General features: G+C 44.6%; 1 protein-coding gene across 4 annotated transcripts in view; it reads right to left on the reverse strand.

Moving 5' to 3' along the window:
* SMURF1 (SMAD specific E3 ubiquitin protein ligase 1) overlaps positions 1-11,753 on the reverse strand; it is a 50,410-nt gene extending 38,657 nt beyond the window's left edge. For all 4 annotated transcript variants that reach the window (XM_028705355.2, XM_028705354.2, XM_077918746.1 and 1 more), the window contains exon 1: positions 11,408-11,753. In XM_028705355.2, the coding sequence (XP_028561188.1) occupies positions 11,408-11,462 (55 nt within the window). In that variant the 5' untranslated portion in view covers positions 11,463-11,753. The remainder of the gene's footprint in view (positions 1-11,407) is intronic.
* Positions 11,754-16,927: the final 5,174 nt, after the last annotated feature.

Below are 16,927 nucleotides of genomic sequence, written 5' to 3' on the forward strand. Positions count from 1 at the left end.
CCTAACTAAGTATTGTTGGGTTGCATGAATGGGTTTTCCAAGCCCTTACTATGACAAAAAAGACTGGTATTGATGAACTTGCAATTATCATCTGAGAACTTCTAAATTCATTCTCATTTAGATAAAAATCAAAATGTTGCTTTCTCTGCAATTTTTTTAAAATTCATTCTCTCTCCTCTCTTCTTTCTCAATCATCTTGGAATAGTTTTCAGATCTGCTCTGGTTTAGTTTGGAAGTGAAGTGCTCCAATTTGATCAGACTTCTACTCAGGAAATGCTTCGGATTCCAGGCTGTTTGGTGCATATCATGGTTTCTCCAGTGGCTGGCGTGCGCGCGCGCGCACACACACACACACACACACACACCTGAAGGAGAAGGGCATGTAGAAGTGCTTCTACCCAAGGAAGCTGCAGGACCAGCACCCCCTGCCTCTAGACAGAGGATGTGGCATTGGCATCCTCTGGCTCCAAGGACTTCACAATAGAAGACCCATGACAACTTGTGCCTCCACTTCTGTATCACAGTGAGAAACTACTGGAGGAGGCTGGACCCCTTTACATCAAGCAGCAACTTGCAACATAGGGGTTGCTAACAATCACGCCGCACCTGCTGCTATTACTATACAAGGGCTCAGTTTCAGCCTGTTCATTGCTGCAGCAACCTCAGAGTTCTGTGTTTCCCAGAGTACAGCCTGAACCTCACCTTTTCTTACATTTCAGTCAAGCATTGCTGCACCACAGAGCAGGACAAGCAGAGGAGTAATTCTCCATGGTTAATCTCCAATAAATATATAAACATGATGGCTTGACAAGTGAAACAAACAAACAAAAATCTTCTGTTGACAGCAAAAGCTCAACAACCCAAGAGACTGAGAAGAGACACATTTGATACTATCTTAAGCATGCCTCTGCTAAAGTGGGTAATAATAATTTTGTTTAGTTATTAGCCATAACAAAACAAAAAGCAGAAAAAACATTCTGAGTTGAGCAACAAATTTAGGTCTTAAATTCCTGGCCATTTATGCTAACTAGAGTATGTCTCACTGAGCTCAGTAAATGCACTTAGGACTGCAATAATTTTTTTTTAATTAAGTAGTTCAGGTTTCCATCAACAATCTTTTGCATCAGTTTTCATCTAAATTGATAGTCATTGTTACCAGCTTCAAAACAATCCAAAATCTCCTTCAAACAGTGAATTAGGATTCTGGCTTCTTCTGAAGCTGATTAACTATAGTTTACAGGCTCTGATGACATGGGAAATTGGTTAAATGCCTTCCTGGTTTGACTGCTCACACTGTATCAGACATTGTATCAGACTAGACAAGTAGCCACCTTGCACAACTACAATACTGAGAAGACCAGGTAGAATTCATTTAAGTTTTACTGTCACAGATGTCTATGCAAGATTGGTCTCCACACCTGCCATAAATCAGAGTTGTACATATATGCATCTTCCTAACTATAATAAAGCATATACATTTATGCTGTAACATGTGGGTTGAAGACTAAATTATAATTAAAGCCTAGGTGCGACATAAATTTCCTTAAATATTTCAGTCACAAATTGTTATGAATCGGGGATATTATTATAGCGCACTGAACAGATGGCTATTTGTGGTCATCACCAAGCACTACCTAGGCACATACAGTTTATGCTTTTTCACAGATCTTCCTGGACTCCATCCTTCCATGAACACATATGAAAGACCAGAGCCGCATTCTCATTTTGACAGCTATAAAGCCACTGGCATCACTTGAACCTATCTAGAACTGGAGAAAGGGACAAATAGCTCGTGGCCTCAGATGAGGGCGCATATTCCCATGTACCATCAAAAGACTCACGTAGACCCTTTGGTAGAGCCCATACATATCTGTCTCATAGACTTCCCAATTTCTGGACTGAGAAACTGTCACTCTTAAAACTTTGCAAATCACTCTTGGGTAGCTACTTTCATTGGCCACTAAGAAAAGAAGTATGCATACTAATCAGTCATCTAAAGTTAATCTCTATCTTGGCTAATGTAAGAACTATCATATTTTTCTTTACTTCTGCTCTTTATCTTTCAAAGGATGAATCCCTGAGTTAGTGCTATAGGTACATTCAGAAAACTGCTGAGATTTGCATTTTCAGAGCGAGAATGGGCACAGTTTATTTGTCATGGGGCTTTGAGGCAATTTGGGATAAGTTAAATTGCAAACGTACACATACTCATTTGGGAATAAGTCCCACTGAATGCACTGGGACTTAGCTGCATTGTCAGTCAGTCTGCAAAGGGCTTCCTGAATGACCATATTAAGGACTATCAGACAGGTTTCCCACTTGTTGTCAAAGCTTTTTCAGCCCGAAGTCCATATTCCTCCAAGGGCAACTTTCTGGGAGACAAATGCCAGTGGTAGGCAAGGCCAGAGAAGAAAGTGGGCAGAGCAACAGATAAAACTCTTACCTAACCTGCAGTCATTCAAAAGCCAGAGTTTGTACACACACCCTTCTTCACCCAGGCAAGCAATATCCTACATTCCAGTCAGGGGAAAACACTCAGAGAAGGCATGGAGCAGGGCTGGTGAAGGGTGGGGCCTTGGGACAGAGACCCAGGGAGCTACATTTGGCCCCCAGATCTGAGGTTCCCTACCAGTGTTTTATAATACTTTTCACCAGTCATTTCTCCCCCATCCTAACATTTTGCTATGAGTTCTTTGAAACTTAAGAGGTAGTCCATTTAATAAAACAAATTACACTGTTCCTGTATGCAGTTGTTCTAGTGTACATGGGTGCCGGCATCTCTCTGCTATAGTCTATACACTAAACAATTTCCCCTTAAATAATTCCACTTATTGCAGGAGTGTTACCATTTCTCTTTGTCACTTAATATAGGTTTTACTTCTATTTGATATTATCTAATTTGAATGACATCATTACCAGAGAATATAAAAACATAAGCAACAACACACTAGTCCTGAGAATTCACAGATCAGGTTCTACAATAATATAGTCTTGGAAGATCATTCATCATGGCATTTTGCAGCAAATTTGACACCAAGAATAGTGAAAGATTATCACATCAAAGTTACAGGAACCTTCATAGCTTTAGCACAACAAGATCTCCATCTGAACCGCAAGACAACAGCCAGCAAAAGGTATTTCTAGTTCATGGCACAAGATGCTACAGGCACGCCTGATCCAGAGAGAATTCCTTTCAGCTGCAACCGAGGTGAACACAGCTGTTACCACCACACCCTTTGTGTATTATTTCAGTATCTGTAACAATAATGGATTTGTTTATGCACATTACAAAGAAGTGCACAAATCAATCTGCATTAGTTAATCTAGCAGTTGAGATCCAACATGGTTATTTTTATGTGCAGTGGGTTCTGAACAATAGATTCCTGTGCCTTATCACAAACTACACTTTCAAAAGTGGTTTCCTATGTGACCTGGGGAAAGAGGCTGCTGTTTGAGAAACATAAACCCTTAGTTAATGCCCCATCCGAACACATGAATTTGTGCCGTAGCATTTTGGATCCCAACCAGTATCTTACAAAACGGAAAGCTTTCTCTTAATGCCACTCGGTCAGCTATGAATCAAACAGCCTGAAGGATTTGTGTCTGCTGCACTTGCTTTGCCCTTGACATAAGCCAACATACCGTAAGTTCTGGCCTCTAACGCGATTAAACATTAGTGGGCAAAGGTAACACAGAACTATTCTGCTCTAGAGTTTAACAGATTCTCAAACAAAGTCACTAACCATCTGATCCAGGTATTACTCTTGTACTACTCCTATCGGTATTCTCTTATACAGAGAACACAAATGCAGCATGTGGTATTTAAAACATTTCCTTATTAGTTCCGCATGTGGGAAATTACCATACTTTCTTCCTTGTTTCCATATAATGCTATCAAGTGTTTTGTTATTCAAAGCTAAGATACAGCATTTCTTTGAAAACAAAGTTAATGAATATAGTAGATAGCATTTATCAATTAGCATATATAATAATTTGTTTTTAGAGATTTCAACACATAAAAGTAGTACACTTCCACATTTCCTATCAAAGGAATAAAGTAACATTTTAGGCAATTACCATCCAAATACTAGTAAGATACACAGCAAGGCTGTGCCCTCTTACCCAGACCAGTCAGTAAGCCACCTGAGGGAAGGGAAGGGAATTCTGCAAGTTTAAGCAAAGCTATTTCCATTGTATGTAATTAAGCAATAAAATGATTTGCTGAAGTCAAAACTTATCTGTTCAGAAAGTTTTTCAGTTTTAGAAAAATACACTGACTACAGTGTGCCTACACATAACGAAAAGGCAAAAAACAAATATATCTCCCAGACCTATTTCCTTGTACCACCTTATTGTAATGACCGTGTCCATACATCAATGATACTGATTTCTTGCTACTTTCTATCAGAATGATCCGTTATGTTTACTGTTTGTATGTTTATAAAAGAACAAGTATATTTTTTAAAGAAACAAATTTATTATACATGTAACATTTTAGATAAGATGAATAGCCTGTTGTCACTGTGTTGTTACTGAAAAAGACACACAAAGTTGTCTGGGCCAATCAATGTTAGTGTCATTGATCAGTGAATTAACTTTTCAGCATTGGCTTTACTCATCAAAAGTAAACAGGGGATATCACACAGGCCACAGCCCTTTTTTTTAATAAAAAAAGCTGCCCTTGATTACCTTTTTAAAAAACATTAAGAGCTATTTTTCTGCACAAGAAAAGCAGACAATTCCTACAAGTTCAAACATACTAGGAAGGAATTGTGTTTTTGTTTGTTTGGATAATTAATGAATACTTCAGATGCTTCTAATTATCCAAACCCCTCACCCTCTCTCTCTCAATACAGGTTATAATGTTTGAGAAACACAGCCTTAATCTCCAATCTAGTTATTTTTATTCCTCCTTTCCATTTGATTACTTAGGGCAGATCTACATAGTTTACCCTTCATGACTCTATCTTCTCATGTCAACACAGTATACATTACTGAGAGGAACACGAACACACATACATACACCCTAATAATGCTTAAATCTTATCTACTGAAAGAGAAAATATGTAAGCGGGGGGAAAGATATATAAGCCAATGATTTCTTGGCATGCATAATAGGAACAAAAAATACGGGGTGGCAAGGAGAGAATCACCTTTAATTTGCAATGTGATATTTCAATCTCTGTATCTTCATCATAAAAAAAATCTGAACATTGGTTTAGTTTAATGCATATCCAGATGGTTCATCTCCAGTTAAGCTATGAAATTAGTCATAGGGGCAATACTATATTTAACACTTTGCTTTAACAGTCAGATCACAGAATTCCACAGAAGACATCAACCATGAGTATCTGAATAAATGTTGGAAATTTGCTTCTACTGTAATCAAAAGGGAGCAACAGCTATTTTAAACCATTCTGCAGCATGCTAAACACTTAAGTTGTAGCATATTATACTATGACAATGTTTTGTTTTGTTTTATAAAAGTTTAAAGTGTTGGATTTGCTTTACCAAGACTGAGAAGCCTGAAGGTCTCAATAAATTATTGCTGCTGCGTTTACACAAGCCATAGAATTCTATTAACCACAGTCTCTCCAATCACGTCTGCATAATTATGGTGACAGAGAAGACTACCACTGAAAGCAAAGACACAAGTATCAGCACACAACTGGTTTCATAAACAACTTAAGCACCTTTCAAAAGAAAAGCGTCCTTGATCTCAATGAGCAAAACCCAACGTGAAAGCAGTGCTTGTAAAGATTCATTCATTCACATACTTCAATAAGGAAATGCTTTGAAAATATTTAAAAATCCAGGCGTCAACCCCACTGTAGTCATATTAATTTATAAGCAACTAGTTGGGCCCTTAAGTGGAATTAGGAGCAGCAATAGCTCAGGTGGAGTATATGCTTTGCATGAAGATCCCAAGTTCAGTCTCTGGCACCTCCAGTTGATGAGGGGTGGGGAACTATTTTCAGCCCAAGGGTCTCATTCTCTCATGGGGAACCTTCACGGGACCACATATCAGTGGTGTCCAAGGCTGAAGACAAAAGTGGGTGAAAGCAATGGATGCGCCTCTTTCCTCTGTACAACAAGCAACATCACAGTTCTAGGGTACACTCTAGCCTGGCAAAAGCACCTGAGGAGTGCTTATGAGGGATGAGGCCTGGAGAGGGGACCTGACTCAGAAAGAATGCTGAGGGCCAGAAAGCCAAAGGGTCTGAGATTCTTCACCCCTTGGCTAAAGGGGTTTCTTGTGGTGGAAAGCCGCCTCCTAACCTACCCTGCCAGGCTATGAGACACACTTCCTTGCATTCTGGCTGAGATCCTAGAAAGCCGTGGCTTGTTAAGTATGTAGTACTCAGTAAGTAGTCCAATGGTCCAAATGTTTTGGCAACGTCAAATTTTCATGTGAGTGATATCACCAATTTCAAGCATAAGCACATACTCATATTGTGACCCTTGACTCCTGCTTTCCCTTGCTAGATTCACTTCGACTGTAAGCTCCTTATGGCACAACCCTCTCTGTCTACGTGAGTCTGCATACTGTACCCAATATTTATAATACCCACAATTCTATTTTTTTAAAAAAAAACTTCAGCTTTACTGTTTGTGTACATTATGGGCAAGATCCAATTGTTGCAGCCCAGAAGCAAAAATAGCCATTCTGCTACTTAGAACCCCATTCTTAACACAGTGCAACAGTCAAATTCAATGGGTAGCCTGGGCCAGTAGAAGTGATGCAGAAGTGATGAATCATACACTTTTTTGCCCTGTTCTGCTACTTCTGCAACAATGCTACTTCTCTCACTTCATATACTAACATTACATTGGCTCTCACCCAAAGTGTTTTGCATAATCACAACTCTTATTTGACTTCAGAATGCAATCCTAAATACGATATCTAAGAGACTGTACAACAGAAAAAAGCCATATAACAGCAGGACAGGAAGTAGAGAAAAGCAAAGGATACATGAGAACATAATGACTTCTACGTATTTTGAAAGTTTTTATCATTTTTTCTCCCTTTGGAGAAGCAATTTGCATTTGCAATATGGTTTACTTTTGAAAAAGAATGTGTTAAAAGATTATTAGATAACTGAGACAAAGAAAAGTCACAAAGCAAATAGTATGTCACATATTTGCGCAATCATTATCTGAGCTATAAAAATGAATAAAAATGTTAACATGTAGTTCACTAAAAGAAAGCAAAACAGGCAAAAAATACAATAAATCACTGCCAGATACTGAACAATTTTCTTCAAAATGTACACTGGTATTACCGTTGCCGCTGTCACTGCTGCGGCCACCAAGGGAGAGAGGTAGGAGGGTACTGGGAGGACCAGGGAGGCCACAAGGAATCACACCCCGAGCCTACAGGGCCCCGGCTAGCATGAAAAGAGCAGGCCCCCGTGGCCTGGGGGGAACCATGCACCAGAGACCACTCCAGAAAAAACAAACGCAGCACAGGACCTCCCCTACTGGATGATTACTACTACTACTACTATTATTATTATTAAAATGTACATTGGGAAATGGGAAGATTAATTTTCTGACAGAAGTGGATTCACTACTAGGCAGAACACACAAATAAGGAGAAGCTGATTTCTGAACTACATTTGGCAAGACTCTCTAGGATACAGGGCTTGGAGGCAGGCAATTCCCCACAGGAACAATCTATCAAGGCCGTTGCCAGTCATCTTTTGATAGGATCAGTAGACTCTCTCTTGGGGAATTTTAAGTTTTGTTGGAAAGGGGAGGGAGGTGACAGACAGGAAGTTGAACACTGTCTGGATTCCAATGGCTAGTTCACGCATTTCACATATGTGTATTACATCTGTGCAGAAAACTGCATAAACTCTGAAAACTGCAGAGGACACACACACACCCTGCCATGGTTACATGCAGCATTTATTTATTAATAAGTAATTACATAAAAGCATTTCACATACGTTGTCAGTAATCCTTGCACTAATTCTTTAAGGTACAGTGGTGCCTCGCAAGACGAAAATAATCCGTTCCGCGAGTCTCTTCGTCTAGCGGTTTTTTCGTCTTGCGAAGCAACCCTATTAGCGGCTTAGCGGATTAGCGCTATTAGCGGTTTAGCGGCTATTAAAGGCTTAGCAGCTAAAAGGCTATTAGCGGCTTAGCGGCTTAGAAAAAGGGGGGGAAAGCGAAAAAAATCGCAAGACTCGCAAGACGTTTTCATCTTGCGAAGCAAGCCCATAGGGAAATTCGTCTTGCAAAGCAACTCAAAAACGGAAAACCCTTTCGTTTAGCGGGTTTTTTGTCTTGCGAGGCATTCGTCTTGCGGGGCACCACTGTATGTCAGTGTTATCATTTCTATATTGCAGTAACAAACAGAACAACTGAAAGAGAGTAGTTTGCCTACAGTGAGCAAAGATGAAGAATTTGAGGTCCTCCAGTAGGGATGTCAAAAAAAAAGGAAACAGGAGCGGAAATTGCCAATGGCCACTTATTCATCCCATGTCTGGAACAGAAATCAAACCAGCGAATACAATCATCATTCACTGCTGTTGCTGGGTTGAGTCTGCAAATGCTACATAATTGATTACTTCCTCTCCCCCTCCCCAATTTGCATTGTTTCTTTTGCATTGAAATAACCAAATAACAATGAGATTAACTACATAAATTAAATAAGCTACATAATTTCATCACAACAAACACTGGGTTTTGGGAGAATCAGATGAACTGCAGCGAAACAAAAGCGGTGGTACAAGCACCAACTGCAGCGAAGAATGGAAAACAATGCCTTCTTACATCCCATCTATCCTCCAGAGGATATTCCACCCCATCAGCCCCAGCAAGAATGAGCAATGGTCAGGAATTGTAGGAGTTATAGTACACTCTGCGAGATCAACAGGTTCCCATGCCTGACCTAACGCCAAATAGGAAATTCATAGATGAATAAATATATTAACCAGAGACCTGGTTCACAGTTCTTAGTCACTGTACACCAGCTCTCAAAATAGCCACAGCAGACAAAATTCCAACTGGAGATTACTACATGTTGAAGAAAATACACAAGTTCAACACAGATACAGTAGCCTTATAGAAAAGGTGTGGGCATAGTGGCTCTAATGGTTAGAACTCAGAGCTCGACAGAAAGGCTGTCTTTGAGGAACACAATAGTAAAAAAATCAAATTATGCAATGCAACAAGTGCGAAACAAAAAACGGAACAAGAGTTGCTGTTAAGACAAGATAGTTTTTTAAAAAAAAATGTATACCGCCATATACCCGCAGGTCTCAGGACAGTTCACAGGATTAACAACAAGAAAACAAATGAAAGGGAAGGAATTTCTAACTTTCACCTGTATCTTATTCAAACCACGGAATTTTGTGCTTCAGTAAATAACTTCTTAATATTTAGAGTTTTTTCTCCACCACATATTTCTATTTTGAAATACATACTTGCCTCCCAGTGTTAGAAACTGGGATAGAAAAGCTAGGAGCCAAATGGCTCCTGGGACCTGGGTTGTGGGTGCCAAAACAGAATGTCTAGTCGCCATTTGGAGGGTCAGTAACACTTTTTATTTATAAGCATGACTAATACGCAATTCACATAAGTGACATTGTGAATATCACATTTTAACAGAAATTGTTAATACATGTTTAATTTGGCGTTTGCAATAAAAATATTGGTACCATACTTGGATTTTCAAAATACTCTACTCTTTATTGTTACACTCCTTAACATATTGTCTGACCATAACATATACTTCAAGACTTCAAAGCACATACATTTCCTGAATCCTTGAGAGTCAACCAGGCACAAAAAATGGCACCCAGACTTTTTGAGGTGCTCACAAATGGAGAAACTTTAGGTGCGAAATGCACCTGGCAACCTGCTAATTTTGAATCCTGTTGCCTCCTCATGATATGAGAAGCAGCTCTCAGTAGGAAAACCCAAAGCTGCAATCCCTTGCAAATACACCTTGCAAATCCACATTAAGAAGCACTTTAACTATTTTGACCAACACAATTCTTGTGGTGCCCATCCCAACAAGTCTTTAATGAAACCCAACCTTCCCTTCAGGCCCCCCAAAAGTCTGGCTGGCCAGATCCAATTTTCAAAAGGAGACTTTCTTTGGTGTCTGCACATAATAGCTGGGTATAAATTGATTCTGTCAGACATTAAGAAAACAGAAGCATTCTGAAATAAGGAACTGCAGCTACATCCAACACTGCTATGCAATGCCCTTTTGAAAGAGGAATGGCTTCCAAAGCGTTCCAGTTCTACAGAATCCCAAGAAAAAAGCACCTAATCCTTAATACGCCTTATTGACTCAACAGAAACCAAAACAAGTTTACCTGCTTCCTATAAAATGCAAGAGGTTTAGGCTAGAATTCTGCCTTTCCCCCCTAAGAGTCATCCTGCAAAGCTCCAATGGGGAGAACCGTGAAGGAATGAAGTGGAGAAGAGGGAAGGAAGTACAGCAACCCCAGCTTAGCTGAGCTTTCTTGCAGGGCTGGAATGCCCATCTGTAGTGTACTGTCCCATATCCTGTACTCGCAGTGGGCAAGCAGACACCGGTGGGCAGCTCAGAAGCAGCACCTGTGCAGAACATCACTCTTCCCCCACTTGTCATTCCCAGCAAGGGGCATTCGGCATCCATACGCAAAATGGAGGGGCGGCGGGGGGAGAGAGGAATGGAGAAGAATCAAGAGTCCCCCTGTGTGAACACACCTTTTCTTCTTCCCAAAAGAAAATTAGGGGAGATGGGAGAGAAACAAGAGAAGGATGGAGCAATCCCTAACCTACTTACTATTATAAGGTGTGTGTGTTCTTTGTCACTTCTGTTTTGTTGCTGTAAGCCGCCTTGTGTACAGTAGGGGGGAGGTATAGGAATTAAAAGGGAATTGAAGTGAAAAATGAAAAAGTGAAAGATTGGGGGGGCGGGAGATAATGGCCATCACTGCCATGTGAACATTCAATCCAAAACTATTTTCCAATGACATGTTGGATACCATTAGTGTATTTAAGCATATATATATGTTTTGTCAATGGGCTATGGCTCTTCTCAATCCCAGGACAAAACAAGTTCGAGAGAGGATTTTCAGGTGGTGGCAGAGCAGCCCTGACCTGCCACAAAAAAGGCTGCTGCTCTTAAGACTTCGCGGGGAGAGAGAAAAGACCCCGAGGCTCCCCGCTCTCTGGAGTCTGGCCGCCTTCCTCCGGCCTCGCATTGCAGGGCCCTGCCGGGCACCGCGCAGCTTCTCCCCTTGCCCGCCCGAGAGAAGCGGCGGCGGGCCGGGGCCGGGGGCTGACCCGCAGCGGGGCGGGATGGCGGCGGCGGCGGCGCCCGCCCTCGGCGTCTCCCAGGCCGGAGGAGGAGGAGGAGGACGAGGAGCGCCTCCGCCCGCCCGCCGCCTTCCCTCCTTACCTGTGAGGCGAACTTTGATGCTGGATCCGGCCCTCCGGGTCCCCGCGTTCGACATGGCTCCCCTCAGGCGGGCGCCGGGCCCACCGGCCCAAAGGCGAGAGGCCGGGTCAGCCGACGGACGCCGCCGCCATCGCTGCCCTCCTCTCGCCCTCGCGGGTCTCGCCGGCGGCCTCCCTTCCGTGGTTCTCCTCAGGCGGCGGCAGCTGCAGCAGCGGCGGCGCCGCCTCACCGAGCTCGACGCCCGCCACCCCCCCTCCCGCCGCCGGACGCGAACGGCGACTGCGCGAGCTCGCGCCGCCTCAGAGCGGCGGCTGAGGCTCAGGCTGAGGCGGCGGCTGCTGCTGCGCAGGCGCGCTCCCAAGCCCCGCCCCCCCCTCCTTAGCCGCTTCTTTTAGCGCGCCTGCGCACACGCGCCCGCACTGGGCCGGCCTGCCTGCCTGGTCCCAGGGCCAACGAGCTCGCAGCTCCTTTTCCCGTCGTGCGTCGGGAGGGAAACAGACGCCGCGCCGTCTGGCGTGACGTGCGCGACGGTTCGCCTCCCGCGGCCATCTTGGGGAGGTCTGAGGCGTCCAGGTTCGGGCAGCGGAATGCCACGCTTCGAACAGATATACTGTACCGTATATATATACAGTATTCTTTCTATGTCGTCGTGGTTGATGTTAGTCTATTCCACCTTTGCTCCAAGCAGCTCAGGGTGCCGCACACGGTTCCCCTGCAGCTCTGCATTTCACAACAACCCTGCGAGGTAGGCTAGGCTGAGAGACAGTGAGTGGCCCAAGGTCTCCCAGGAAGGTTGATAGTTTATCAGGATTTGAACCCTGAACTCTTCGTCGGCCGAGTCCAGCACTCTATCCACTGCGCCACCACAGGCTCTCAGTACAGACCCCGAGGAAGCAGCAGGGCCACCCCTTTCCGATGGAAGGGGCATTGCAGCAACTCCCATATCTTCACTGGAAGCTTCTGTGTGTGACTTGGTGGACCCCCAAGGCGCTCTTTTTAAATTGCACGTTTGCAATTATTTGTGCTCATTATGTTATTGGGGCAGTCATACCTGATCCCACTTGCAACACTTGTTTGCAGCTGCATTTATTTATTTAATAATAATAATAATAATAATAATAATATTTTGAGAGGTCACAGTGCTTCATTTCCACCATGCAACTTTCTGCTGGAATCCCACAAGTTTTTATACCACAAACATTCCGCTTCATTTTTCTCCCGTTCTGCTACAGTCCCTTTGGACAGCAATCAGTTGGATAGCAGAACAAACGAACTGGCTAAACCCGTCGCTACATGTTGCAGAATACACCCACACCAGTCTGGAGGGGCCCTGTGTAGTTGTGTCATTGCTAAAGACTTACAAAGCACCTAAAACGTAAGTTCTGTCTGACAGCCGCTGCCCATAGACTTCCAATCTAAAAGACACGATATAAAAGGAAAAGGGGTTGGGGAGGGAAGAGGGGGGAACAAACATTGTCTTTCACTGTTCAGCAGAAGGGACCAGGCAGACCTTCCCCATATCACAATGTTCTGCCCGTGAGGCAAAGGATGGGCAGCTCGATGGCCCAGGGTCACTTGGCAGAGGGCAACATGTGCATCTCTTCAGCTCCTGGGCTTTAAAGTCTTGCAAATGGCCCTCTGGGGGCAGCATGGCCTGAAAAGTGGGGCAAATGAATATTAAAATATATGCAGGGCAGGGCAAGGCAAGACACAAGTCAGCACCCTGAGGGAAGGCAGAGCTCTGAAGTTGCTCCAGCAATGAACAAGCTCAAACTGAGCCCGCAAGTCAGGGTTGAAGAACTTTTGTGGCTCCATTGGCCAGATCTTTGTGGAGATAAGAACATAAGCAGAGCCTGCTGGATCAGCTAGGCCGGCATCCTGTTTTTTACATTAGCCTGTGAAAAAGCCCCCAAGCAGGATTTGAACACAAGCCCGCTCCCTTCCTACAGTTTCGAGCAACTGGGATTCAGAAGCATTGCTGTCTCCGACTGTGGAGCCATGGATAGCTCACTCTGAATGACAACCACTGCCTTATGCGGTGGGAGGGAGTTCCACCGTTTGCGCTGCGTGAAGAAGGCCTTCGTTTTGCCAGTCCTGAAGCTTCCAACATTCAGCTTCATCGGATGTTAAGGAGTCTGGAGAGAGGGAGGAAAACTTGTCACCATCCACTTTCTTCATAGCATGTATAACTTTCAAAACTTCTATCTGACTCACCATTTCTCTAAACTAAAAAGGCCCAAACGCTGCAACCTTTCCTCCTACGGGAGTCCCTGCATCCCCTCGATCACTCAGCCTGCTTCTCGGGATATATTTGACAGGTCATCATTTGACATGACATCATTATGACATCCCGTGATTTCTAAGTGGGCAGCCACCTGTCAAAATCCTTTGCAAAATAAAGGAGAGAAATCATTCTTGGCTCATTCCTCTACCATTTGCCACTGGGATAAGTTTACCCCACAAGCAATGGAGGGGGGGACAGGGGACAAAAGGGAGAAATAATTCTTTTCTTTGCCCTCCCCCTGCTACTGCCACTGCTAGAGGACTGTCTTCATTCTCCGCTGAAACTGCTCGGCTTCCTTTATCACAAACCTGCACTTCGGATATTTCCGCCCTCTTCCCTGCCGCCTTTTCCAAACCGTGAAAAGAATTGAAGCAGAACCATATGCCAGCTCTGGCACACTGAGCAACTTGACTTCAAAGGCTTTGAAACGAAATTGCAAAATGTGTACACCATTAGGAAAACAAAATGCAGAAAATGAAAACATAAACAAACAAAATATGCCGAAAAAAGGAAGAAAACAAAACCCTGGGGAAACTGTGTTCACTCGTTTCAAGGTGGCTTTCCAGGAAATGCCACCAGTTCCATGCACAGGGCCGGCCGGCCAGGTGAGACTGATGGTATCAGGAGGAGGATTTGGGCCAAGCTCTTCCAGCATCCTGTTCTCAGAAGAGCCAACCAGATGCCTTTGGGTTTCCCACAAGCAGGATCGGAGCACAAGAGCCCTCTCTCCTCTGGTGGTCTCCAGCAACTGCCACTCAGAAGCATGGTTGCCTCTGACTGTGGAGGCAGAGAAGAGCCATCCTGGCTGGTGGCCCTCAATAGCTCTCTCCTCCTCCTCCATGAATTTAGCCAGTCCTCTTTGAAAGCCACCCACATTGTATGGCCGTCACTGCCTCTTGTGGGAGCAAGTTCTGTAGTTTAATCACCTCCAACAATTCTGTGGAAGAGTCTGCTCCTTTGGGAATTTCTAACTCTGGGGATTTCTCACAGCTGTCCATGGACTGGTACAGGTCAGTTCTGTATCCAGGGCAGCTGTTTACCAGCTCCATCTGGTATGCAGGCTGAGACCCTCCCTGTCCGCAGACTGTCTCGCCAGAGTGGTGCATGCTCTGGTTATCTCCCACTTAGACTACTGCCATGCGCTCTACGTGGGGCTACCTTTGAAGGTGACCTGGAAACTGCAATTAATCCAGAATGCGGCAGCTAGACTGGTGACTGGGAGCGGCCCCGAGACCACATAACACCAGTCCTGAAAGACCTACATTGGCTCCCAGTACGTTTCCAAGCACAATTAGAAGTGTTGGTGCTGACCTTGAAAGCCCGAAACAGCCTCAGCCCAGTAGACCTGAAGGAGCGTCTCCACCCATATCATTCAGCCCGGACACTGAGGTCCAGCTTCAAGGGCCTTCTGGCAGTTCCCTCCTTGCAAGAAGTGAGGTTACAGGGAACCAGGCAGAGGGCCTTTTCGGTAGTGTGCCCGCCCTGTAGAACGCCCTCCCATCAAGGAAATAAACAACTATCTGACTTTTAGACGACACCTGAAGGCAGACCTGTTAGGGAAGTTTTTAATGTTTGAATCATAGAATCATAGAGTTGGAATAGACCACAAGGGCCATCGAGTCCAACCCCCTGCCAAGCAGGAAATACCATCAGAGCACTCCTGACATATGGTTGTCAAGCCTCTGCTTAAAGACCTCCAAAGAAGGAGACTCCACCACACTCCTTGGCAGCAAATTCCACTGTCGAACAGCTCTTACTGTCAGGAAGTTCTTCCTAATGTTTAGGTGGAATCTTCTTTCTTGTAGTTTGGATCCATTGCTCTGTGTCCGCTTCTCTGGAGCAGCAGAAAACAACCTTTCTCCCTCCTCTATGTGACATCCTTTTATATATTTGAACATGGCTATCATATCACCCCTTAACCTCCTCTTCTCCAGGCTAAACATGCCCAGCTCCCTTAGCCGTTCCTCAGAAGGCATCGTTTCCAGGCCTTTGACCATTTTGGTTGCCCTCCTCTGGACACGTTCCAGTTTGTTCCAGTTTGATGTTCTATTGTGCTTTTAATTCTGTTGGGAGCCACCCAGAGTGGCTGGGGAAACCCAGCCAGATGGACAGGGTATAAATAATAAATTGTTGTTGTTGTTGTTGTTAACTTGCCCTCTGACATACAGTGGTACCTCAGGTTACAGACGCTTCTGGTTACAGACGCTTCAGGTTACAGACTCTGCTAACCCAGAAATAGTACCTCGGGTTAAGAACTTTGCCTCAGGATGAGAACAGAAATCGTGCTCCGGTGGCACGGCAGCAGTAGGAGGCCCCATTCGCTAAAGTGGTACCTCAGGTTAAGAACAGTTTCAGGTTATGAATGGACCTCCAGAACAAATTAAGTTCTTAACCCGAGGTACCACTGTGCAGAGTGACACTACCAGTACTCTCTGTTCCACCAGGTTTCTGTTGTGTTTACAATAGCAATGCCATCCTCTAAGACCAAGTACTCCAGGTCTGCCATCTTGTCTTGGAGGCTTCTGGCATCAGCAGATAAACACCTGCGAACAGAGCTTCTCTCTTATTCCAGTCTCTGCTTCTTTGGGCTCTTCAAATGGCTATTCTGCGCCCACGCACTCTCGATGCCTAGTTCTACAGGCAAGAAGGCTTCCTTCGGAAAAGGGGTGGCGAACCTTATCAAGCTGTGGAGCCAGACTCCCCGGTGGGCCAAATTGGACAGGTGCGTACCACTGCCCACCTGGCGCCAAGTGCACTTTGAAGTCAGGGCTTCCCAGTGTTTTGGTGGGAGTGGTCAGAGAGGGAGGAGGATCAGGGAGGTTAGACCCAGAGGCAGCCCCCAGGTTTCTGTTACACCCACTGCAGGTAGGTGACACAGGGGTTGCGTTCTTGTGCATAAGCAAAATCGTGTAAAGCCAGGATGACCCCTGGAACGCCCCACCTGACCATCCGTACCTGTCTGAAGCTGGCACTGAGTGGGCCTTGCCCCTGCACAGAAGGCAGAGGGCCACCTGAGATCTTGCAGGAGCCCTTGCCCCTTGCAAGACCTTCCCAGACCCTGCCAAGTGTGCAAGGAAGCCTAGGTATCCCTCTGGTAGCATCTGATTATAAACAGTGTTTTGGCCTGTGTTGCTGTGGCCTCCCTGAACCGCCACCCTGTGCCCTTGCACTCACAGTCCTTAGTTCTATACTATCTCCCCCATTTAAAATGCTCACCATTTTTTTCATCTTCATCC

The sequence above is a fragment of the Podarcis muralis genome, chromosome 14 (genome assembly GCF_964188315.1).
Source record: "Podarcis muralis chromosome 14, rPodMur119.hap1.1, whole genome shotgun sequence".
NCBI classification, from domain to species: Eukaryota; Metazoa; Chordata; class Lepidosauria; order Squamata; family Lacertidae; genus Podarcis; species Podarcis muralis.